This window comes from Scylla paramamosain, unplaced genomic scaffold (assembly GCF_035594125.1).
Source record: "Scylla paramamosain isolate STU-SP2022 unplaced genomic scaffold, ASM3559412v1 Contig2, whole genome shotgun sequence".
Taxonomy (NCBI): Eukaryota; Metazoa; Arthropoda; class Malacostraca; order Decapoda; family Portunidae; genus Scylla; species Scylla paramamosain.
In genome coordinates this window covers 3,837,501-3,848,309 of record NW_026973667.1, presented here as the reverse complement: position 1 = coordinate 3,848,309, position 10,809 = coordinate 3,837,501, and the positions used below count along the sequence as shown (strand labels likewise).

The following is a 10,809-nucleotide window of genomic DNA, read 5'->3' as shown; positions in this document are numbered from 1 at the left end:
ACAAGACGTGCGTTTTATAAGGTATGTTCTTTTCTCTTGCACTCTGGCCTTGCAAAACTGTGACTATTGAAAGACTGTGTGATAACTCCAAGGACGCTTGCCTGAACGCAGCATCTCACCACCACTTATTTCACCACAAGCGAGGCAGGAACTTGTTGACAGCAAATATGAACAAAGTGATATATGACCTCATGACCTCTCTAGGATATGTTTGCATTGTTTTATCTTTTCAGTTATTGATTACCTCTAATGTCATGAAGCATTCTTTTGTTTTATCATGCAGTACTTTCATTCATTCTCTCTATGACCTTCAGTGCCTTAACCATCCTTCCATCCGCACACCTGCCACACTCTCCCCAGGACCTCCTTCAGTGGTCTGCCAGCTGAAGGTTATTTCAAACACACTCCTGTATAAAGTAACAATACATAAACATTTGTCACTCTCAGTCCCTCCGTTATTAAAATTTATAATATAATTTTGGGGTACACATGTCCTAGTGCCCCCCAAGCCCCAAGCTGGTGCTGACCAAGGCTTTATTTACGGTGAGGGGGAAGACAATTTACTGAAGAAAAAATAAATAAATAAAAATAATAATAATAAAAGCCACCAGAAATCTGAGGAAATATCATAACCTGATCAACAAACTTGACGGGGGGGACGCGGCCTGACACAGCTTCAAGGCGCTGCACCCCTCTCGACCCCCAGTCCCCGCCGGCATGAGTTTTAAGGCACACAAGGTACACAGTAAAGTGAAATACCTTAACATGATGGCGAGGAGCCGCGTGCAGCAGCGGCAGCGACCGGCAGATTTTCCTTTGACAACTCAATAGAGTGTGAGTGGGTGGTTCTCACACAGGCGAGCCGCGGGGCAGCGCCAGCGTGCACACTCCGCCACACACTCACCCACTCATTGCCCTCCACTCCATTCACGTCTTCCAAGCTCACTGGGGCATCTTTGCAGCCACAGCTCCAGGCCAGTCCAGGGCTAAAACAAATTATTTTCAGGATTTCCCTACACTGGAGTTGAAATTTTCCCAGATCACCCTAAAAAAATTTCCTATGCAAGGTTAGTTATGTAAGCTATATATATATATATATATATATATATATATATATATATATATATATATATATATATATATATATATATATATATATATATATATAATATTATTTTCCAAGAAGAGGGTGTCAAGTATCTCAATACTTCAAGATGTAATTAGGAAAGAAAGTGGCAATAATCTCACCAATTCATACTCAGTAAAAAGACAAAAATCAATTTCTTCTTAGATGCAAAGGGGGAAGGGCGTGAAGTAAAAAATTTTCATGGGCAGCGTGGCAGTAAAAAGGTTAATAAGAACCAATGTTATAGATCATTCCTGAATTTGTCTGTTGGCGGGCAGGCCGGCCGGGAGGATTGTCAGGGATTTTTGGGCAAAAATGGCAATGGCAAAAATGGCTTTTTTTTTTTTTTTTTTTGCCATGGGAAAGTGGCAAACTCGGGGAAAACGAGACTTCTGGAAAAACTACCATTTACGGCACCATACTTAGAATCATACTTCAATCAGGGGTCCTGCCAGTAGCAGGTGAAATGCCTGGCAACCCTGCATGGCCATATGTGCTACCCAGCGCTTCTAGTTGAACTGCAAATGATATGGTCTTCTTTTGTTTGGCCTTTCATTACCTCGTATAAGCCGCTATCTCATCATATTGATAAAGATTCGTATCTTGTACTTTTTAACAGATAATATGACAGACACTGATCCTTACCTCATTCAAATCAGGCATCACAGCCCACAGGGGCAGCAGTCAGCTCCTCCACATTAATGTAAACACAAGGGCGGCGCGGGATCTTGGAGGTTTCCTCCAAGGGCGGGAGTCAGCTGCCTCTTTTATGTTTTGATCGGTTGAATGTAGTACCAGTAGCCAATCAAAATTGTCAGTGTTGAAATTACCGCAAAAATCATGCCAAAAACACGGTTTTGTTTTTTAAATGTGAACACTTGCTTAATCTTTATCTAATACATTTTGATTATGGATACAAATCTCACCAAATCTTCACTGAAAACTTAAGAAACCCCCAGAAATTTTCCAGGAAACCTGTTTCCCTAGATTTTCCCCAGATTAGTTCATATTTTCCAATCTGGGGACAACTTCGCCAAAAGAGAGCTGTGCCACTCTGAGTAACAATGAGATAACAGTGTTTTCATCCGAAGGTAAGGTTGGGTTGTTAGGTTCATACCAGTTCAGCTTAATTTTCTTTATAATTTCACTGCTGATCTCATTGAGTACATAGTGATTGAAAAAATTATATATATATATATATATATATATATATATATATATATATATATATATATATATATATATATATATATATATATATATATATATATATATATATATATATGTATATATGTATATATATATATATATATATATATATATATATATATATATATATATATATATATATATATATATATATATATATATTTTTTTTTTTTTTTTTTTTTTTTTTTTTTTCTTTTTTGTCCAGAAATAAAGTCACTGTCTCCAAATTATTAATTAGGCTGAGGTTATTTCCACACAGTTGGACACTGACCCTGGAGCACCTTACCACCGCAGCCCCGAGGCGCTCTGCATAACACAGCAGGCATGATACTGAAGCAACAGTTCATTTGCTTCTCTGACGACCCCTTCAAGGAATACATCACGATTTGAAATGGCATCATACTTTGCCCAAAAATAAGCAATGTCTCGAAATCTAGTAGGCTAAGCTACTAGTAGGCTAATGCTAGTAGCCTTTAGTGGGCTACTTCCTTACCACTCCACAGCACAACACAGCACACCCCACCACGCACTCACCACAGCCTACGCTACAGGTCTGAGCTCTGAGATTTACGAGGCCCACTGTTTCTGAGTGAATAACCAAGGTATTCGATGCCGCTCCCTGCAAACACTGAGCCTCCTGACACTGATGCGCCGCACAGTGCGTTAACCAAGACTGGCAAAGACTCCGTATTCAGGAACGCTCTGTTCTCTCACCACAACTGTTTTCGAATGCCACAGAGATTATCAGCAAGATTCTCAAGAGTGTTTCTGCGGTTAATCAATGCAGAAATCTTGTCGATCTGTCGCTAGAACCACAAAAAAAAAAAAAAAAAAAAAAACACCCTTAATATTCGTGTTACTTCATCTAGAGCCTTCAGAAGTAGTGATATGGGCAGAAGTGTTTCAGAATATGATCGAGACGGCAAGACAAAATATCAACAAACCTCTCTCTTTCTCTCCCTCTCTTTAAACTTGACCCACGAATCCACACTATCACAAGCAAATCACGTGTAAGCACATCCCCATCCCTAACAAAACAGTTCGTATATATTTGTTCTTTTTATTACGAAAAATACACTGCGCTGCTTCACACAGACAAGCGCTTCGTGGAGCGACTCGAGGCACTGCACAGAGCTTCGTGGCTCGCTGGCTGCCTCTCCTCTCAACATAAAATGAAAGGGAAAGTGAAAACATGATTCTGAAAAGCGAGACAAAAGAAAAGGAAATGAAGAGATGGATAAGGAAAACTAATTCTTCTTTCTCTCTTCTATAATTTTTTTCTTCCTTTTCTCTATATTTCTCTCTTCTCTTCCTCTTTCTGCGCTTATCTTCGTAACCAATTCTCATTTTTCCTTGGCCGACGATAAACAAGAAGAGGAGAAAAAAGGAAAGCGAGTGGTGAAAGGAGAAGAACGAGAAAGGGAGAGAGAAAGAAAGACGAGGAGGGAATGAAAAGCACAATTTGAATCCTTTACAAACGATCGTCTTTCGTTTCGATGGTCAGAGTTTAAACTGGATTCCTTTAAGCCAGGAAGCTACAGAGTTCTTAAGACTCATAACAAGGCTTCTAACGCTGCAAAGACGACCTTACGCACTATGAGGTTATTAGTGTGATAATGTAATCTTATATCTATGTGTTGATTTAATATCGCGTCTTTTTTACTCTCTTTTAAATCTAATCTAAGTTTGCTATTGTCTATGATAGTTTAAACATGTGTTCATTTCTACGTTATAAAATATATGCGTGAATTTTTACATAGTTATAATTTTAATGTGTTAATTTTACGTGATTATGAAAATATGTGTCAATTTTACAATGAGGTATTAGTTTTACAATCCTCTTTGATATTTTAATTTTTACATAATTGCTAAATCTATATATAATTTAAACGTCCTTATTTTAGTTACACATAATATAACTGGATCAGACAGTTACTTAAATTATACTGGAGTACTTCAGCCTGGCCGCGACGATCTGGCCAGGCGTGTGGCACCAGACGTGACCCACGGCTGTGTCCCGCGAGACCGTGTGTGTGGATCACAGGTGGAGGCGGGCAGGAATGTCATACAGGGACTGCCACGTGTAGGCCTGATGGCTTCCTGCACCAACCCTTGTGTTCTTGTTACTACTACTACTACTACTACTACTACTACTACATGGGTGGAGATGACAGGTGGAAACAGACCGGTGTGCTTCACAGAGGGACTGCCACGTGTAGGCCTGATTTCCTGCATTTCAACCATATAACTGGAATATATGCAATCACTAGCTATACATTTGCAATTTTACGAATACATAATTTTTGACATTAGATAGGTTAGGTTCTTCCTTCCAGTTATATATATGTAATTATATTAGGTAGTTAAATAATCGTATGAGCTTAATTATTGCATTGTTTTCGCTTCTAAGATTATTATTAAGGCAATTACTTAGGAATTATATATATATATATATATATATATATATATATATATATATATATATATATATATATATATATATATATATATATATATATATATATATATAATCTTTTGTGTAAGCTCTGTAATGATTGGCTTATAATTGTGGTTCTATTCTATCAACATTAGTAGGCCTAACTACCACCATTATCAACAACTACTATTATTACTACCCCAGATTACTACTACAACAACTACTACTACTACTTCTACTATTACTTTTCACAACCACTATTTCAAACTACCACCAAGCTATCACCACCACCCAGCTACTACTACTACTACTACTACTACTACTACTACTACTACTATTACTACTACTATTCATTATCTACCAACATCACCTACTAACACTACTACCACCACCATCACTACCTGACACCATTCTTCACTACCAACATTACAAATATTCATATACTCAGCCTGCCAGCCCACACCAATCATAATGTTTACACCTACCAACATTCCTGCTGAAATTTTAAGCTCAGGCCTATAAACATTAGCCGTATTTTTGTGCTACCACGATTGGCTGCTTAATATTGGCCTAACCACAATTCCATCACCGGATCTATCAACATTTAGGTCAAACGTATGCCTACTACAATTTTTTTTGGCTATAAACATCGCCCAAAGCACTACCACCATTCCCTGCACATCACCTACGGCCTATAAACATTAATATTCAGGCCTACAAACACCGCTACTTACTTTAACCTATAAACATTGGTATTCCTGTTATCTATAAAGATCACAACTTACTTAGGCCTATAAACAGTCTACATTACCTAAGCCTATAAACATTATTCATTCTCAAGGCCTATAAACATTGCTCTTCACCTGAGTCTATAAACATTACGATATTATCTACCTGAGCCTATAAACATTTCGCATAACCAAAATATAAACATAGCTAGTTACTAAGGCCTTTAAACATTACAATTTACGTAGTCTTAAAAACATTTCACTTCACCTGAGCCTATAAACATTTTCGAGGCCTATAAACACTGTAGCTCATTCTCGTCACCAAAATTCTAAAGATATACAACAATCGCCGGAAGTCAATGAGGCAACAAGCAACATCATAACCACCATTGTAAGCTAGCAACCACCATTGTCATAACCACCATTAATAACACACACAGAGAGAGAGAGAGAGAGAGAGAGAGAGAGAGAGAGAGAGAGAGAGAGAGAGAGAGAGAGAGAGAGAGAGAGAGAGAGAGAGAGGGGGGGAAAAAAAGAAAAATGTATGAAGAAAATAAGGAAACAATGAATAGAAAAAAGAAAGGAAAATTGAAATGTTGCCTAATAACAATAATAATAATAATAATAATAATAATAATAATAATAATAATAATAACAATAATAATAATAATAATAATAATAATAATAATAATAATAACAACAAATCCACCAAAATCACAACCATTTCATAACCACGTCATAACAACAACAATAACAACAACAATAACATCATCAACAACTATCTAAACCTAACCTAACCTATCCGAACCACCACCACCACCACCACCACCGCTACACACGCAATACCCACCACTACCACCACCACCACACTTGCCACCAACACACGGCTCCTGCACCACCACCACAATATGAGACGCTGGATCGACAGGCTTGGCGTGGGAGATGTTGGTAGCCACTCTATCGTACTCCATCTGTTTGGAGTGCGAGCAGCAGCACATCAGCTTAGACATGACAACATCGTACGGCTTAAGTGAACGCAGCGGGGCGGGCAGCCACTCCCAGGTCCTCAGACACTCCGGCAGCACACTCGGGCACTTGTTCTGACACACATTGACGCCAAAAATCAACGCTAATAGAACGAAAACGCAGGAATATACAGTGCACGCCACTTTCTGCCCGCCGAGGGAAATTAGAAACACACTAAAAGGCAATACGCAAAAAGTTAAAAGAATATACACCACAGCAAACCAGCGATATTTAGCCGTCACCCTTCCTAGTGCCAGTGCTAAGGGTATTGGAAACCTCAGATACGGGACTGGATACCATAAAATTATCCCAGAGAGGTTAAAAAGCATATGAACGAGTGATATCTGCAAGGCTGGGAGGAGCGTGTTGCCGTCAGCTGACAGCGCAGCGAATATAGCCGTTGTTGTGGTGCCGAGATTTGAACCCAGAGTCAACGGGTACATTCTCTCCACGGTGATGACGCCGAGACCGACCAAGGGCGTCAGTGTGGAGGTGAAGATGGACGAGGACTGAAGGAGGAAGGTAAACAACGCCCCTGCCAGGATAGCCACATAGCCAGTGAGCCAGGGGACATAGGGCAGGTCAGCGTTCACCACCCCCTCCACCAGATGCCTCACCGATCCTGCGGGAAGAAAGAGTGCGCTACGAAGAGGCTACAGAGATGAGCTTCCTTCATTACTGCAAACTGGGTGTTCTGAAACGCTCAGTTCCCTCACCACGACTGTTTTCCAAGGCCACAGAGATGACTAGCCAGGTTCTCAAGAGTGTTTCTCCTGTTAGTAATGTGGAAATCTTGTTAGTCTGTCACTAGAACCGTAAAAACACTCTTAAAAACGCTTTTCTCTCTCACTACGACTGTTTTCCAAGGCCACAGAGATGACTAGCCAGGTTCTCAAGAGTGTTCCTCCTGCTAATAATATGGAAATCTTGTTAATCTGTCACTAGAACCGTAAAAACACATTTAAAACCCGCATCACTCCAACAACAATACCCTTAGGAGTGTAGTGGAGGTGCAGCGAAGTGTCTCAATTGGGCCTGGTAAACAGATATTTAGATGGACATATTAACTACTACTACTACTACTACTACTACTACTACTACTACTACTATTACTACTACTGCTTTCCGGTAGATAAACAGACAGATGACATAAAGACAAAAAACATCCTCTTCTACTTTTTTTTTTCAGTTTTACGAGAGCCAGGGAGGAAAGACAGCGGAAAAAGAGGAAGGAGGGAGGGAGGGAGGGAGGGGGTAAGCAGACGAGCAGACTTACCACTGAGCAGGGCAGAGAGAGTCCTGACGATGGCTAACAGACAGAGGGCGAGAACCAGCAGGGAGGCGGTGAGCAGAACCAAGCCTACCCCGACGTCACTAAGGCCGAGGTTTTCTGCTAGTGTACCGCCTGAGAGAGAGAGAGAGAGAGAGAGAGAGAGAGAGAGAGAGAGAGAGGGGTAAATTGTGATAATTAGTTATTCTATTGTTGTTGTGGTGGTAGTAGTAGTAGTAGTAGTAGAAATAGGTTTAAGACTGGTTGTAGTAGTAGTAGTAACAGTAGTAATAGTAGTAAGAGTGGTAATAGTAGTAGTAGGGAAAGAAGAAACGGCAAAAGAAGAGGAAGAATGATGATGATGATGAAGAAACAGGAGGAGAAAAAATAAGAACAAGAACAAGAAAATGAAGAACAGCAACAACAATTTCACTTCCTAAAAAAATAGAAAACAAACAACAACAACAACAACAACAATAATAATAGTAATAATAATAATAATAATAATAATAATAATAATAATAATAGTAATGACAAAAGCTTCAAAATGACAATACTCACATGAACCAGTTGGCGAGGCTTCGAATCCAGCGCTCACTGACTCATTGGAGGAGAGGAGGGAAGAAGAGGAGGAGGAGGAGGAGAAATACAGGGAGGAATTATACGCAAGAAGATCTAAAGAGGAATTATCTGCGAGTTCAAATATGGAAGAGGATGAAGAGGAGGAGGAGGAGGAGGAGGAAGAGGAGGGACAGAATCGTAACAGAAGAGTAGCATTTTCGAATTTCTCGTCTCCTAAACTCCAAGCCATTAAAACCTTCTTGTCAAGCTGGGAGAGAGAGAGAGAGAGAGAGAGAGAGAGAGAGAGAGAGAGAGAGAGAGAGAGAGAGAGAGAGAGAGAGATTATATTAAATTTTGTCCTTCCTTTTCTTCATCATATTCAGTTTTGCTCATGATTCAAGCATGATATACATAATTCATTTCTTTCACTCACTTCTGTAGAAACACACACTAACAACCTTATTACTACTACTACTACTACTATTATTATCACACTCACTCGAACAATTCTCTCCGTCAGTGGTTTAGTCAGGGCTGAGAGGAGAGACACTTTCAGGCCGCCGTGTCCCAGATTAGTGACCCCGTTGAGAAGGAAGGAGCTGAAGTGACGCAGGTACCCCGTGGCGGCCTCTATTGGCAGCAGCACTCCCACACACAGCCAGTTGAACATGTCGTGAACAACTGCTCCAGCGAAACTGCGCTCAAATTGTGCCCTGTCTCCGGCCTGGGTTGGGGTAGGTTAGGTTAGGAATGAGGTGGTGAGGTGAGGTGAAGTGGGGGTAAGGCGGGGTTGGGTTGCGTTGGGTTAGATGTGATTAGGACTGATTGGGTGAAGTTAGGTTACGTTGGGTTGGGTTATATTAAATTAGATGGAGAGTTAGATAGATGAGAGAGAGAGAGAGAGAGAGAGAGAGAGAGAGAGAGAGAGAGAGAGAGAGAGAGAGAGAGAGAGAGAGAGAGAGAGAGAGAGACCAACACACAAACACACAACATTCACCCAAAACACAAGACAAAACACCAAGTAACACCACACAACACACAACACACTCCACCGTACCAGTCAGCCTGCAACACCCACGGGACCTCACCTGGCCGAGACTAACGAGTGTGTTGGTGAGTGAGGTTCCGATATTGGCACCCATGATGATTGGCACCGCTGTCTGGACGTCCAAAACTGAGGAGGCACAAGGCATGATATAAAAGTTGGGTTGTAAGTTAACAGGATGCGATAGGAGACTGTAAGAGGTAAGGTGAATGAAAAGTGAATATTGTACTGTTTTTTCTGTATAGGAAAGAGACCCCGTGACATGTTTATTGCACTGAAAAGATGGGACAGGAGAGGGTAGGAGGTAAGAAAATGGAAGTACAGGGAAAGATATACATATCTTATTTTTAAGGGAAGCTAAGTTAACGAGCGAAGGAAGGTTGCAAAGGTGGATTCAGTTGAAGTAAAAGAAGACATATGCACACGAGTTTGTAAGGTTACGAGTATTGGGTGAAGTTGGATTAAAAAGGTTAGTTTTGTCAGTCAGTCGATCAACCAGCAAGTTAGTCAGTCAGTCAGCCAGTCAGTTAGCCAATCAGTCAGTCAGTTAGTCAATCAGTCAGCAATTACTACTACTATCACCACCACCACCACCATTACTACCACTATCCCAACAACAAAAACAACAACAACTACTACTACTACTACTACTACTACTGCCACAACCACCACCACCACCAACACCACTACACTCGAACCACACCGTAGAAAAAAAGTCACTAAAAAAACTACTACTACTACTATTACAACTACTACTACCACAACTACTCACACTCCGCTGCCACCATAGACACGATGATGGAGGAGGAGGTGGAGGAGGACTGCACCAACACCGTCACCACCACACCCACCATCACACCCACCACGGGACTCCGCAGAAGGGGGCCCCTCCTGAACATAGCACCTGAGGGAGGGGAGGAAGGGGTGTTAATTGTAGCAGGAGGGGAGAGAAGGAGGGAGAGACAGGACAAGGAAGGAAGAAAGGGAGAGAGGAGGAGGAGGAGGAGGAGGGATGGAAGGAAGGAAGGAAGGAAGGAGGAAGGTGGAGGAAGCGGAGGAAGAAGAGGAGGAGGAAGAGGAGGTGGGAAAAATGATAGAGGTGGAAGAGGAGGAGGTAATGAAAATACAAATTAGAGAGAGAGAGAGAGAGAGAGAGAGAGAGAGAGAGAGAGAGAGAGAGAGAGAGAGAGAGAGAGAGAGAGAGAGAGACAAACACACACACACACACACTACTCTCACTCTCTCTCTCTCTCTCTCTCTCTCTCTCTCTCTCTCTCTCCACCTACTAGCAGTCCTCCCGCCCAGCAGTCTGAAGGCCGTGGACAGCAGGTTCAGGGAGCAGACGAAGACATACAGCAGCAGCAGCAGCAGTAACAGGCGCAGCAGTCCTTTCAACACCCGCTTACT

General features: G+C 41.3%; 1 protein-coding gene and 1 long non-coding RNA gene across 2 annotated transcripts in view; both read right to left on the bottom strand.

Moving 5' to 3' along the window:
- Positions 1-616: 616 nt before the first annotated feature.
- On the bottom strand, positions 617-2,261 carry LOC135096073 (uncharacterized). Its single transcript, XR_010264578.1, has 2 exons — positions 1,772-2,261; positions 617-986 (listed from the first exon to the last, which is right to left on the bottom strand). It is a non-coding gene; the product is annotated as an uncharacterized LOC135096073 (long non-coding RNA).
- A 1,120-nt stretch (positions 2,262-3,381) lies between these two features.
- Positions 3,382-10,809, bottom strand: part of LOC135095878 (sodium-dependent phosphate transport protein 2C-like) — an 11,036-nt gene continuing 3,608 nt past the window's right edge. Inside the window, exons 3-9 of the mRNA XM_063997024.1 lie at positions 10,689-10,809; positions 10,175-10,306; positions 9,446-9,531; positions 8,857-9,081; positions 8,358-8,625; positions 7,803-7,931; positions 3,382-7,148 (exon numbers count right to left, since the gene is read on the bottom strand). The exon at positions 10,689-10,809 is cut by the window's right edge and continues 35 nt beyond it. Of these exons, the coding sequence (XP_063853094.1) occupies positions 6,289-7,148; positions 7,803-7,931; positions 8,358-8,625; positions 8,857-9,081; positions 9,446-9,531; positions 10,175-10,306; positions 10,689-10,809 (1,821 nt within the window). The 3' untranslated portion in view covers positions 3,382-6,288. The remainder of the gene's footprint in view (positions 7,149-7,802; positions 7,932-8,357; positions 8,626-8,856; positions 9,082-9,445; positions 9,532-10,174; positions 10,307-10,688) is intronic.